The sequence below is a fragment of the Scophthalmus maximus genome, chromosome 1 (assembly GCF_022379125.1).
Source record: "Scophthalmus maximus strain ysfricsl-2021 chromosome 1, ASM2237912v1, whole genome shotgun sequence".
NCBI classification, from domain to species: domain Eukaryota; kingdom Metazoa; phylum Chordata; class Actinopteri; order Pleuronectiformes; family Scophthalmidae; genus Scophthalmus; species Scophthalmus maximus.
Genome location: NC_061515.1, coordinates 26,365,001 through 26,380,000, shown reverse-complemented (window position 1 = coordinate 26,380,000; position 15,000 = coordinate 26,365,001). Strand labels below are relative to the sequence as shown.

The following is a 15,000-nucleotide window of genomic DNA, read 5'->3' as shown; positions in this document are numbered from 1 at the left end:
GAACACGGGCGTCAATTTGTCATTATCGTGTCTAGCTGATGAATGCAACTCCAGTCTCACACACAAGCCAATGTGTCTTTTACTCTATCTTTTAACGCTATTATTTCTTTCACTGTTTACATTGCAGCAGGCGTGCAGAGCGTCGTGCGTTTCATTTCGGCTGCCATGATGAACAGCCCTTTTGTTCTTAACGGCCACGTGCAATGAACACAGACTGGAGCTGGCGGGGGCCGCGGCGCGGCACACACACCGGGGGAGGTCAAGCCACGGCCGGTCGGGGAGGTGGCCGCCGTGCACACGGGCAGCGTAGGAGCGCAAGTAAGTTCAGTCTGAAATGTCTTCTCCTAAACTCGAGCCGTGTTTTGTTCCTCCATCAGCTCCTGAGCAACGCACGGGACTCTTTAGCTGGTGACTGCTCCACTTTGTGCGCCTGCTAGTTTTGTCAATATACTGTACATGCAACAAGGCCTGGGGAGCAGCAGGACTGGTCACTGTGCAGCGATGGAGTGGATTCACGTCTAATGAAAAGGCTGTATCAAACTGCACGTTTACAGAGGGCACAGTCAGTTGAACCGGGGCTTCTCCAAAAGTCTTTGCTGTCTGGGCGTTGTACCCTCTGACAGCGCAGGATATTCAGTCCTGCATGCTACCATAGGCCTGGTCTGTTTCACTCTTAATGGGACCACAGTTGACACGACGAACATCATTGTGTATTGAAGGAGACCTGAAACTAGTGATCGGGACCAATAACTCCTCAGGAAAACGCTTACTGACGTCATAAATCAAGTGAGAAGTAGAGTCATCTTCTCATAGACTTCTATGGAAACCGTCTTCTTTTTGCAGCCATTGAGTCGCCCTCTGCTGGCGATTCCTGAGAATACAGGCACCTCCGCATTGGCTTCATTGTCTGGCTCCGGTGGCTGCGTCCATGTCCATAACACGACCATCCACTAACATTTTGTGACCAGTGTGAAAGGGTACAATGGCCTCAACCCGGAGTCAAATGACTGCAGGAGTAACGGGTATATACCTGTGAAAACACACTAGTCACCCGCTGGTTAATCCCCCCAAAAACCCTACAGCTACGCCTTCATTCCATACAGTCTATCTATGTGTCGGCCGGCCATGCAAACACACATTGACCGACTGAAGCGTCTCCCACGGAAGCTCGGGCGCCGACAGGAGCACCAGCCCGCGGACGAGACGCAACAAATCAAGTTGAACAGTTTGCAGCACCTCTGACCGCGCCTTTGCGCTGGTCTGAGGTGCTGCTGCGGGTGCGACACTTAGTGACAATGAATATCACAAAGTATTTCTTTGGTTTGCCGAGAAGCACTTCATAGATTGTGGTTCATTTGCATTTTCTATGTGTGCAGTTGACCCAACCATAGCATTGTGGGCATTTTAAGAAAAGGTCGTCACCTGTCAAACCCTAAAAAAAACAAACCCATTTCAACCAAACAAACATTTCTGTGAGAACGTTGTTCACAAACGTAACCTAATGGGAAAAAGATCAAAAAGGTTCATGTCAGAATGTGAAAGTCGGGAAACTTTTGAGAAGCCAATTTCTCCACACATTTCATGTGTGCAGCTCCTCTAATCCCACAACTCGGAAAGGTCTCCTAATGAGTGTAATCTCATTAGATTCTCTCTGGTGCTCGACTGGAAGGGAAACCTGCAGGATTATGGCTGACAGATATTCACTTCAGGCCCCCCCATCCAAAATCCACCCCTTGATCTTTGTTGCCAACGGCACGGCCTCAGGATGAGATGAGTCCCAGCAACCAATGGTTGAACTGGCCAGGGAATGTGTGGATATTGTCTCTGTACTACTCTTATAGCTGTGCATATGCCGTACAAGATACTCAGACAACCCCAAAGTGTGTACAATGCCTATGTGGTGTGACATCATCATCTATTCATTCATTTTTTTCTTTGTTTGGGGAGGACCAGTTCCCCAATGCAATCCTTGTCACTGCGAAACTCCGTTATGGAACTCTGGAGGAACACAAACGGTGCTTTTGATGGTGATGCTTCAATATTAACCAAGAACAAAAAGTGCTCAATAGACACATGAGAAGTTTATTAACAACTGCATCTTCTACAAACATCGTTGGCCATCAAATTACTTTTTTCCTCAAATGAACACAAACATATGTTTTTTCTTGTTATTTGGTTGTTGTTACCAAGCTTTATAAATTGCCTCCGACATATCTTTTCCAGCATCTAGCATTTATATACTGCAATTACCTGTTAGGATATCTCAGTCAGGGCTGAAGTAATGGAGCATCCCATGTGCATCATGGTTTCAGCCTCTGTCCCAGAATCGTTCCACGACTAAAGTTGGACTGGAAAAATGACCAATCATTAGGAAGCAATACAAATCCGTGATGGAAGTCTCTGAATGAGAAGGACTGACCTTGTCTAGCTTTGGCTAGACTTTATAGGACTAATAAGGTGAACATGCATAACGACGGCCAACTCAGATGACTGTGGAGGGAAACATATCCTCTATCTTCCCTTCAACGTATCCAGAGGGGAAGCTGTTCATTTATTGATTATTAATCTAAGGAAAGTGGTGTCAATTGATTTGAAGTGTAAAAGAAGAAATGGAGTTGTGGGGTCAGAAAGAAGAGAGCTCTCTATACCTCCTTGAGGTATGTCAAATATATGTTTAAAATATATTTCTGTGTGGTTGTTTCAGTATTAAGATCTCGACGTCCTTGTGTTGTTGCATTCATCCGATGGTTCAGGTTGGATTTCAAATGGAAGGCTTATTGTTGACCTTGACCTCTGACTGGTCAGCTCCTATATACTGTATATGTTCCCGCCCAAGTGTGGTGAAAATCCTTCCATGCATTTTGGGCGCCCCCGCTCAAGGTCACTGCTACTACATCCGTACAGGAAGTGGACGTAAATCACAGCAGCCGACTAATTAAAAGGGCTTTCACTCCTCATGAAGCTCTGGTCACATCTGTGCACATTGTGACGCTCTCGTCTGCGGCCTGAACCCTCTCCTCCTCTTCCGGAGCAGACGTGTGCACCAACTGGAGCACAATGCTGACTCTCCTCCGACTGACTCCGTTCCGTCTGCGTCTCATAATTGATCCCGCGCTCATCTCGGGGGGCCCGAACAAATGCTCGACTTCGATGGAATTCACGCCGAGCGAACGACTGCAGCGCCAGGACGTGCGGTGGCGGGGAACATGCCTCGCAGGAGATCACTGTCATCCTCGGGAGAGACCCCGCCGAGCAGAAGAGAGAACAGTTTTTCGCGTGGAAGCCGAGTGACAGCTCGCGGTGCTCGGCTGTTTTAAGAGCCTGTCTGGAGCCATGAGGGGACGGGGGATGCATTTGAGTCTGCAAGTAAAAGGCTTTTTTACAGCACTGTGCGGCACAAACTTCGTTCAATTATTTTGCCGTTTAACATTTTGCAGCTTTGCATATTCGGGGTACAGAAGTCAAAGCCGAGTCAGGTTCCCCGAAAAATGACCGGGGAGCTGAAATGAACACCGAAAGTAACACAAGGAGAAAGGCACTAGTTTGGGGAAACAGAAATGTGACGCAGACAGTCTTCAAGTGCTCCACAACTGGATTTGAGGACTTTCTGCTCTTCTTATCTGCGGATCCACGCAGATGGTTGAAGTTGCTTATTGTACTGTGAGTGGCTCTGACACAGAGGCGTCAGCTACATGGATGTAATGTCATGTAATGTGGAAGAAGGAAAAAAGATAACAAGAATAAGAATGACAATACTTTGGATTGGATTTTTTAGGAGATGAAAAAAGAAAAGGGAAAAACTAAAAGATAGATAAAGAAAATCCCGTAAGGCCGGTGAACAGGGGCCTTGTCAGCGTGTTGAAATGTGATATGAGGGGTTTGCCATCTGACATCAAATTTCTCAACTGAGCCTGTGAGTGTAAATTGGATTTTCTCGAGTTTGAAGGAAAACAGCGCGTCCATCAGCCTAATGGAGCGCTTAATGGTTTCTTCGAAGGTAGAGTCCTCCCTTGCGCCAGGAGACGAGAGAAAGCAACAACACCTGACGTCAGAGGAAGCAGCGCCGACGGCCCCAACGCGTGTTTCAACTGGGACAGAGACGTGACGTGTGACTGAATCGGAATAGCGGATCCCGCGAAGGGACCCACCCCAGCGGTCATCTGACAACTCAGCAGGCGTTCCTTTCTCCCGAGCAGCTTGGTGGAGTGATTTGTGATTGAGCCTCCGTTTGATACAACTCCTCCCGGGGCGACAGTGTTGGTGCTGAGGGGAGGAAGGGAAAAAACGAGGCGATGAAAAATGTCGTACCTGGGAATCATGGTTCGTCTTTGTGACTGGCATGCAAGGCCGACTCCGGCAATAGATAGATGGATGGATGGATAAATACTTTATTCATCCCAAGCCGGGAAATTCTGGTGCAGCAGCAGCAGCACGTTTCACACAGCACACATTCAAAAACATATACAACAGTTACACAATCATACAAATATATGCGAATTGCCAAAAAACATATAGAAATGAAGAACGATAAATTCACAGAATTGACATGAAGTACTGACAGTGGAACGAGGCCCATCTGTCAGCCAGAGGTGAGGTGTTGTAGAGTGTCATAGAGTGTTATGGCTTGTGGCAGGAAAGATTTACTGTAGCGGTGTGTGTGACAGCGAAGCTGAGTCGGCCCATTGGAGAGGGTGGTCCGCCGTCTGTCCGGTGTGAGGCGGAGAGGGTGGTCCGCCGTCTGTCCGGTGTGAGGCGGAGAGGGTGGTCCGCTGTCTGTCTGTCCGGTGTGAGGCGGAGAGGGTGGTCCGCTGTCTGTCTGTCCGGCGTGAGGCGGAGAGGGTGGTCCGCTGTCTGTCTGTCGTGAGGCGGAGAGGGTGGTCCGCTGTCTGTCCGGTGTGAGGCGGAGAGGGTGGTCCGCTGTCTGTCCGGTGTGAGGCGGAGAGGGTGGTCCGCTGTCTGTCTGTCCGGCGTGAAGCGGAGAGGGTGGTCCGCTGTCTGTCCGGTGTGAGGCGGAGAGGGTGGTGCGCCGTCTGTCTGTCGTGAGGCGGAGAGGGTGGTCCGCTGTCTGTCCGGTGTGAGGCGGAGAGGGTGGTCCGCTGTCTGTCCGGTGTGAGGCGGAGAGGGTGGTGCGCCGTCTGTCTGTCGTGAGGCGGAGAGGGTGGTCCGCTGTCTGTCCGGTGTGAGGCGGAGAGGGTGGTCCGCTGTCTGTCTGTCCGGTGTGAGGCGGAGAGGGTGGTCCGCTGTCTGTCTGGTGTGAGGCGGAGAGGGTGGTCCGCTGTCTGTCTGTCTGTCATGAGGCGGAGAGGGTGGTCCGCTGTCTGTCTGTCGTGAGGCGGAGAGGGTGGTCCGCTGTCTGTCTGTCATGAGGCGGAGAGGGTGGTCCGCTGTCTGTCTGGTGTGAGGCGGAGAGGGTGGTCCGCTGTCTGTCTGTCGTGAGGCGGAGAGGGTGGTCCCCTGTCTGTCTGTCATGAGGCGGAGAGGGTGGTCCGCTGTCTGTCTGTCCGGCGTGAGGCGGAGAGGGTGGTCCGCTGTCTGTCTGTCGTGAGGCGGAGAGGGTGGTCCGCTGTCTGTCTGTCGTGAGGCGGAGAGGGTGGTCCGCTGTCTGTCTGTCATGAGGCGGAGAGGGTGGTCCGCTGTCTGTCTGTCCGGCGTGAGGCGGAGAGGGTGGTCCGCTGTCTGTCCGGTGTGAGGCGGAGAGGGTGGTGCGCCGTCTGTCTGTCGTGAGGCGGAGAGGGTGGTCCGCTGTCTGTCCGGTGTGAGGCGGAGAGGGTGGTGCGCCGTCTGTCTGTCGTGAGGCGGAGAGGGTGGTCCGCTGTCTGTCCGGTGTGAGGCGGAGAGGGTGGTCCGCTGTCTGTCTGTCTGTCTGTCCGGTGTGAGGCGGAGAGGGTGGTCCGCTGTCTGTCTGTCCGGTGTGAGGCGGAGAGGGTGGTCCGCTGTCTGTCTGTCCGGTGTGAGGCGGAGAGGGTGGTCCGCTGTCTGTCTGTCGTGATGCGGAGAGGGTGGTCCGCTGTCTGTCTGTCGTGAGGCGGAGAGGGTGGTCCGCTGTCTGTCTGTCGTGAGGCGGAGAGGGTGGTCCGCTGTCTGTCCGGTGTGAGGCGGAGAGGGTGGTCCGCTGTCTGTCTGTCTGTCTGTCCGGTGTGAGGCGGAGAGGGTGGTCCGCTGTCTGTCTGTCCGGTGTGAGGCGGAGAGGGTGGTCCGCTGTCTGTCTGTCCGGTGTGAGGCGGAGAGGGTGGTCCGCTGTCTGTCTGTCGTGATGCGGAGAGGGTGGTCCGCTGTCTGTCTGTCGTGAGGCGGAGAGGGTGGTCCGCTGTCTGTCTGTCATGAGGCGGAGAGGGTGGCCTGCTGTCTGTCTGGTGTGAGGCGGAGAGGGTGGCCTGCTGTCTGTCTGGTGTGAGGCGGAGAGGGTGGTCCGCTGTCTGTCTGGTGTGAGGCGGAGAGGGTGGTCCACTGTCTGTCCGGTGTGAGGCTGAGAGGGTGGTCCGCTGTCTGTCTGTCCGGTGTGAGGCGGAGAGGGTGGTCCGCTGTCTGTCTGTCGTGAGGCGGAGAGGGTGGTCCGCTGTCTGTCTGTCATGAGGCGGAGAGGGTGGTCCGCTGTCTGTCCGGTGTGAGGGTGTGAGGCGGAGAGGGTGGTCCGCTGTCTGTCTGGTGTGAGGCGGAGAGGGTGGTCCGCTGTCTGTCTGGTGTGAGGCGGAGAGGGTGGTCCGCTGTCTGTCTGTCATGAGGCGGAGAGGGTGGTCCGCTGTCTGTCCGGTGTGAGGGTGTGAGGCGGAGAGGGTGGTCCGCTGTCTGTCTGTCGTGAGGCGGAGAGGGTGGTCCGCTGTCTGTCTGTCCGGCGTGAGGCGGAGAGGGTGGTCCGCCGTCTGTCCGGCGTGAGGCGGAGAGGGTGGTCCGCGTCATCCATGATGGAGAACAGTTTGCTCATACGGTACATATGGCTCCTGAAGAGGTCCAATTCTCCGTAGTTTAGCTAAAATAATTGTATGTGGAAGAGCTGCTGTGATTTCCATCTGTCTCATTCCGTCAAGCATCTCCCAACAAGCCTACGCATCGCTCCAGTGGCTTTTTTAAAATTTTGCTGTGACCTCAGGAGGAATAATGCTCCGTCACAAAGAGTAAAGGATTCGCGTCTTCGTCTGACTGCGGGTATGCTGCTGCTGTTCCATGTGAAACATTCACTTCTCCCTTGAGCCGAGGTCGTGTCCCTCTGGAAGCCGCGGAGCCAGGTCTCACTGACATACTGCACATGGAGTGACGCGCTCAAGTCAAATCAGGCTTTCACTCACATCACGCAGAAGAAAAAAACTCAAAGCTTTAAAAAAGAGCTTGGAAGGGAACAGTGATATGGGGGATTTCATTTTTTTTTTTTTGGACCGCTGCTACGATGTGCGGAGGTTTTCTTAGAATTGTAAGATTCTGAGGTTTGTAAACACTTCGTCTGGCAGCTGCTCTCTTGGGCTGGGATTTAGATTTTAATAAGCAGAGATTCTTACAATTTAAGGGCTTTCACGCACAATGAACATTGCAACATGGGTGCAGCATGATTGACGGCTGGTCCGTCCAATCAGCGCATGGCTGCAGGTTGTAGGTGGGCGCGCAGCGGAGCAGCTCTCAGTGAGCTGCAATGTGTAAGTAATGTGTGAAAACCTCACCTCAAGTCATTGTAATGTACGTTCACCACCAGTACATACGGTATATTGACTGTATTTATATAGCGCTTTTCTAGTCATACAGGCCACTCAAAGAGCTTTACAGGAAGGTCACATTCACCCATTCACACACACTCATACAGCGCGGATATTGACCACGCATTTTTCTGTCACATCATACACATTCATACACATTCATACACATTCATACACTGTCGGAAGAGCCGTCAGAGGCCAGTTCCATTGAAGTGTCTTGCCCAAGGACACGACGGCACGCGGACTGGCGGAAGCGGAGGGTGGCGGACGAAACGCCTCTACCTCCCCTGAGCCACGGCCGCCATATCAACCGCGACCAGGTTATTTTTCCTTTAAGTTGTTGTGTACGGTGACCTATGTCCTCAAACAAACAACACCTGTAGGCAGGCAGCGGGCAGTAAGGAGCGTGTGCTCCGAGGGCTCTCATTCGTCGGTGGGAACGTGTCTGCAGCAGTCGCTCTTTAGTTTGATCTGTGGCTCTGCAGCAGGATCAGAACAACGGTGCGTTACCTCGTTGGACGCTGCCATTTCTTTCTTTGCTCACAAGACTTCCTGCTGCTGAGTTTGGTAACTGAACTCATTTCCATCTCTGGCCCATATGAAAGTCCTTAGTCAGCTGAGTCGATGAGGCGTTACATCGTTAACCCCAGTTAACGCCTCACGAGACGATGGTGCCGTCACGGAAAAACCTCACACTCAGTTTTCCCTCAGATAGTGGAGCAACAAAGTTGTTGTTTCTTAACTTTGTAGACGACATGAAGTCCCTCTGCTCATACTTGACATTTACAGACCACGTTTCTGTGAAATGTGCGGTGGAACGTGATCTTTTACAGGTGATGAGAGTTTTTCATTCAGATTTGACATTTGATCAAATCCAGAATGCCTTTTAATAATGTCGCGTTATATTTTCACCACATTTGCCAAACGCATTTGAGAACAGGATAGAAACTTCCACTTTGGAGACTTCACGATCATGATATTGCGTTGTTATACTTTAAAGCCACTGTGCAATATTTGTGGGATTGCTTCTGCGATGGGTTAAGTGCAGGACAAGTTATTGTTTTCACTCCTCAGCTTTTGTGTGGATTCATGAGGAAATAATAATTTGAATGAGTTAGCAGAGCGATGAATGGTCAGATTTAGTCACCTTCAGACAAAGAATGGCTCGATGTTTCCCACTTTTGTCTCTATACTCATATTTGAGATGAGAGATGAGATTCAACTTTATTGTCATTACACATATACAAGTATAGAGTAACAAAATGAGGTTTGGCATCTCACCAGAAGTGCAATAAGCAGATAGTGCAAGAGTCTGTGCTATGTACAAAAGTAATTACAGAATTTACAGATAGACAAAAATGTGAATTATTGGGTATATATGGATGGATGGATTAATGGGATGCTATAAATATAAATAAATACTATAAATATAAGTATAAGTGTATTCTACAGATTATAATATACAGATTAAGGTGCAGTGAACATGCTATGCTAGGTAACAGATAATATACAGAATATGGAAAAATGCACAGGTCGATAACTTATTGAAGTGATATGAACATACTATACAGATTTAGTTGCAGTGGACAATAATACAGGTGGATGAGAGATGTGTGTGTGTGTGACCAGGAGGAGTGGTGGGGGGATGATGGGTGTGAGGAGATATGCAGGGGCAGGGGGGTCAGCGGGGGGCAGAGTTCGGAAGGGAGACAGAGTTCAGAGTTCGGGGGGCAGAGTTCAATAGAGAGACAGCTCTGGGGAAAAAGCTGTTCTTCAGTCTGCTGGTTCTGGTCCGAAGGCTTCTGTAGCGCCTACCAGAGGGCAAGAGGACAAACAGTTCGTGGGCAGGGTGGGAGGAGTCTTTAAGGATGCTGCGGGCTCGACGCAGACAGCGTTTCCTCTGGATGTCCTCAATGGCGGGAAGTGGACACCTTGTGATGCGCTGGGCAGTTTTTACCACCCGCTGTATCGCCTTACGGTCTGCGACAGAGCAGTTTCCGTACCAGACTGTGACACAGCTGGTCAGGATGCTCTCGATCACACAGCGGTAGAAGTTAGTCAGTACAGCTGAAGACAGGTGGTGTCTCTTCAGTGTCCTCAGGAAAAAGAGGCGTTGGTGGGCCTTCTTAAGATGCAGTAGGCACGAGAGCCGTCGTGAATAACTGCGTTCCCCAACATTTTGTTTTAAAAAACACAAGTACAACAAGAGCAAGACTTTTTGTGAAACAGAATAGATGTTTTGGGGATTACAGCTAAAACGCTAAATGGCACAAGGGCAATTTAGGGTTCAGTATCTTGCCCAGGGACACGTCGGCTTTCGTGGATCCAGCCATCGGCCTTCGGGTGAGAAGACGAACCTCTCCATCTCTCTTGGCCGCAGCCAGCCAAAGTGTCAGAGGAGAGCATCAATTGAGATCAAAGGTAAGGCAGAGGCAGTTATGATTATGTTTAATACATGCAACGCTGCAATAGTAAAACTTCCAGGGAGCGGTCAGCTTATTAAAGGGTTGACAAATCAGTTGTTTGCATAAACGCCTCCCATGACCTGTGTCTGCATGTGGCCGAGAGATTACTGGTGACTGGTGGAAGCTGCGCGGCCCTGAATCACTCCCCTCCGAGTGACAGGCACCCTGAGACGTTGGCTCAGTAGTGCTGGATGTTCAAGGCTTACTTTGCACTATTCGGCTTACCGTAGCAACATGTCCCGCGGTGGCTTGGATAAAGGGGAGACCTTCAGATCGGACGGAATGTTGCTTTTATAAACCCCCTTACGTTACTTGTTCTGACTCCCCAGCTGACGATTGATTTATGGACATTAGTCCTGAAAAGACTCTTTTCATGTAGATCACGTCTGCCGTGGGCTGCAGAGACCTCCCCACAGGGTTGTGTGTGCGCCCCGGTAGAGGGCTGGGAAAACGTCTACATCGATACATCTCCCGACGAGGCCATTCCTCCTGGCTGTCTGGTGGCATTGCACTCGAACCGTGGACTCTCCAAATCCATCAGTGTCCAGCGGGAAGAGAGCTGCCGCTCATTTCCCCCTGACTAGAATCCGTTAAGAGCAGGTGAGATGTGAAGCCTTCGGGCAGTAGAGAAGTGTCTAAAGCCTGCATTCTCTGGAATGACCAGCAGAGGGCGACTCCACTGGTTGCAAAGAGAAGTCTGTTCCTATAGAAGCCCGTGAGAAAGTGACTCTACTTCTCACTTGATTTATAACGTCAGTCAACATTTTCCTATGGAGTTTATGGTTCAGTCAAGTCGTCTTCAATACAGCATGGTGTTCATTTTGTAAATTATTGTCCCATTTAGAGTAAAACAATATACTATCATTTCCCTTCCTTCAAAGGGTGGTGCCCCATAGGTAACTTTGATATTAAAGTTATTATTTGATATTAACATTTGATAGCCATAACTGATCAACTATACTGCTCAGACAATTTTTATTTTGACATATAAGACATGACAGATTTAATGTTATATGCGGCAACATTGTCTGACTTGCAGTACCTTCATATACACCTAGTATGACACCACCAGCTGCCCTAAAATAATTAGATCCACATTAAAAATTGTTCAAGCTTGAGGAATAATTAAAAACGAAATAAACTTGTTGCTCCTTTTGTAAAAATGTTTTATGTAACAATTTAAAAATCATAACACGGCAAAATACATTCAAATCAACATGAGCTGGTGTGTCCTGCAGGTCACAAGCATCCATTGAGTCCTCCACCATGTAAACAGTGTTGAAAAGAAGCTGCAATGTGATAGGCTCTCCTTCCTCCTGATAGGCCTCTGCATCTCCAGGTTGTATTTCAGACATTCCTCATACAATAACAATAAATTAGAAAACCTACCGTTGTGGAAGAGCAGGCTTGCGGTAAACGAAATGTAAGGAGATTATCAAGCGTGTGGGACACACCCCAGGTTCAAAGAGACCTCTTTGGCACATAACACAAATCATAAAACAAACTGTAAACAAAAGGGCAGTCATTACAAAATGCATGTTTTTTTTTCTAATGCACATTAACAGGTTTAAAAAAAGCAATCATAAAAAACTAAATGAAGATTTGGCAAATGTGACTGCCCCCCAGCGATAACACTCAGTCTGCAGGGCCTCCGTTGGGGGGAGGGCAGAGGCTGCGGGGTCAAAACTGAAAGGGGTTGTGGGGTTGGGTGGGGGCTATGGCAACATTTCGAAGTCCAAACTGGTACGAGTCCTGTTTGTTCTCTCGTGTCTCCATTTGAAGGTTCCTGTTCGTCCTCCTCTGGTGTGCGCGACGGCTCTGTGGTTCTCCAGCCGGTCTCTTTTAGTGCAAATAGGCTGTCAGCCGCTGCCTCCTCAGAGGTGGGAGGAGAAGGTCATTTTCGTGCCGGAGGCGAGGCTGTGTTTGGTTTGGCACCTGGGACCGGTCTGGATGGGGAGAGATTCGAGCTTGAGGTTACACTGACACAGCAGCACACTGACTCTCTGATATTGTTCTGGAGGACATATTGCATACCTTTTCTTAATGTCAACAATCATTGTCCCCTGCTAACAAGTACTGCATGCATCAGAGCTCGGTATGTCTTATTCCCCTTAAAAGTTTTTATGGAAAGGATGTGGATGTGATGCAAGTGGTGCCCTCAGACAGGGTGAACCTGAATGGTTGAGTAAAATCATGCAGGAATTCATTGGCATGAAATTCATCCATTATCACAAGAACAGGTATTATCAACTTAGTAAAAGTACCAGCTACGAGTAAGTGAGCACCAAAGAGCCCGCCTGGTCACATCTGGCATTATCATGTGTCTGGGGTGAGCCAATCAGCTCTCAGTACGTCAGTTCACCCCTCCCTAATATTCAATTAGATTATATTTGAATATGTGATCAGATCTCAAATGGACCCTCAGTTTGTCCACTTGTGATCGGATCACCTGAGACATGCCAATACCAGACATGTGCGATCTGCTCTTCTGCTCTCGCCTTTGTGTGAAATAACCGGATGACGTGACGTCTACATTCACGCAGGAGTAGAGGAAGCAGAAATCCCCCGGGTGTTCCGGCCCAACAGTTTTTACATTTACAGATAAAGTGCATGGAACAAAAAGTCCAGCTCTGCGTGTGATGAAATGAAAACTGACTGCTGATGAAGAACCGAGGCATTGCGTTGCATGGTTTGTGAACTTGGGAGAGTTTATGTGCTCATACCTGATCTGAACAGAAAGCGGCGTGAAGTGGAAAGGTAGCCATACTGTGAGGCAGTATTTCTCAGTAATTTTATTGGTGGGTCATAAAAAGGCTCTCAAACAGGGCTGGGACGTCAGGATGAGAAAAAAAAAAAAAAGATAAACAACAGCTGCTTTTTGAATACTGCTAGGTACGGAGCCCCCGTGGCGACATACGTCGGAAAAATATTAAGGCGTGGCCACGAGTTATTAATGCGTGGGAACAAGATAATTAGTGGCCGCCCATTTATAACTCGTGGGTAAGTGATAATTATTGTAAGTCATCTCATGTGGAGAGACTGTTCATTGTGGCTTTAGCTGCTTGCAAACATGTACAAATGTGAATTAATTTCGTACACCAGGAGTGACGCCACTAATACAACAACCTCTGGCGTGTTCAAATCACCAGAAAACAGCTTTTTGATATAGTTTGCATGGAGACAGCTGCAGCCATAGTTTTAAGTGCTTTATATTCTTGAATATAAAAGTATAATTGCCTATATTCTTCACAAAATTCATAAAGAGCATCACTCCAAAACAGACAACCTCCCGCCGCATCTGGAACTCGAATTAACCGGCCGGTGTGGCCACAAATTAATAATCGCGTTCCCACGAGTTATTTTAATGCGTGGCCACGACTTAATTATCTCTTTCCCACGCATTACTAACTCGTGGCCACGCATTAATAACTCGTGGCCACGCCTTATTAACTTGTGGCCAGGCATTAATATCATGTCACCAGGGGGGCTCCGGACTGATGTGTCTTAAATTGTATCGAAGTAACATTCGCTATGAGGTCAATTTAAAGTCAGAGTAGCAGCAAACAAGAGTATTTTTTCCAGTAGAAAGTGCTGTACTGTGGTTTACACCTACAGTGTGTGGAGCTGTGGAGCACGTTGTTCAGTACAGTGCATATAGTAGCAGTGACCTTGAGTGGGTGGAGGACACAATGTAGTCAGCTTTCACTTCTATAGAAATGCAGTGCAACAACCGTGTGTGTGTGTGTGTGTGCGTGTGTGTGTGTGTGTGTGTGTGTGTGTGTGTGTGTGTGTGTGTGGGGGGGGGGGGGGGGGGGGGGGGGGGGGGGGGTTATGTGGGGGTGTGAGAGAGAGAGAGATGATCACACCAGCTTAACATTTAAAGAGTAATGGAAACCCAGGCCATTTGTGGCACATTTTTCACTACTTGCCGGGTGAATATAACAAATTTCTAATGATATTAATTCATCATATTAATGTTAGATAAGCAGGATAAAATTGATGAATTCACACCTATGTGACGACCGAGGCTCCCGTAGCAGCAGTGGTGACGGTGTGAACAGCTTTTATTACCGTATTTATTTATTAATCTGCAGATTCCTTATTAAAGACTTAAAACCTGCACCAGCAGCAGTCATGTGGCGTGGTACCTGCTGCGGTGCTGGGTAGAGCATCTGCTCTGCTGCAGGATAATAACATTGAACATAGTTCACCTATGGAGAAAGTTATTGTCATCACTCGCCAATCTGTGCTGCTCTAACCCGGGAGTTTGCTGAGCGACGGGTCCCGCAGACCAAATATTACCCGTGCACAAAATATACCTAACATGATGAAGAGATACCTTGCGAGCTGTCTGACTGAACTTCTACCTGTAGAGTCTGGACTGAAAACAAAGATTTTAAGTGATGCTCAAAACAAAATGATGATCATCGTTTTTAAAAAGGATTGTTTTGAGGTGTTTGTAGCTGACAGTGGAGAGAGAACAGGGTATGAGGAGAGAGATAAGCATGAGAAATGACATACTCAACTGGTTACTCTTACTGGTTCAAATCTAAGACTTCTGCTGTGGTGAGATCGAATCGAACTCCACGCGATCTGGCAAGCATTACCTTTTCTTAAATCATTTCTTTTCTTTGGTGGCTGTGAATTAGTGCTTACTTTCACGATTATATTCCCTGCAGTAGATATGAGATGTGACGTGGAAATTGCCAGTAATATATTCTGGCAATATATAATATATTTGTGAATAAGTGCTGAATTTCGCCCCGCCACATCGCCCCACATTTTTTCAGGTTACATGTGCATGACTAAGTGAAAATGTTAACGCACAAGTTCCGATTTTTGTTCTACAAGGT

At 48.8% G+C, this 15,000-nt stretch overlaps 1 protein-coding gene and 1 long non-coding RNA gene across 3 annotated transcripts in view; one reads left to right on the top strand and one right to left on the bottom strand.

The window, feature by feature from the left end:
• The window catches only part of LOC118312498, a 28,735-nt gene that overhangs the window by 701 nt on the left and 13,034 nt on the right, over window positions 1-15,000 (top strand). Inside the window, exon 2 of the long non-coding RNA XR_004794235.2 lies at window positions 128-318. This is a non-coding gene — a long non-coding RNA (uncharacterized LOC118312498). The remainder of the gene's footprint in view (window positions 1-127; window positions 319-15,000) is intronic.
• The window catches only part of adam19a (ADAM metallopeptidase domain 19a), a 160,170-nt gene continuing 156,466 nt past the window's right edge, over window positions 11,297-15,000 (bottom strand). For both annotated transcript variants that reach the window (XM_035637076.2, XM_035637084.2), the window contains one exon: window positions 11,297-12,093. In XM_035637076.2, coding sequence (XP_035492969.2) covers window positions 12,042-12,093 — 52 coding nt within the window. In that variant the 3' untranslated portion in view covers window positions 11,297-12,041. The remainder of the gene's footprint in view (window positions 12,094-15,000) is intronic.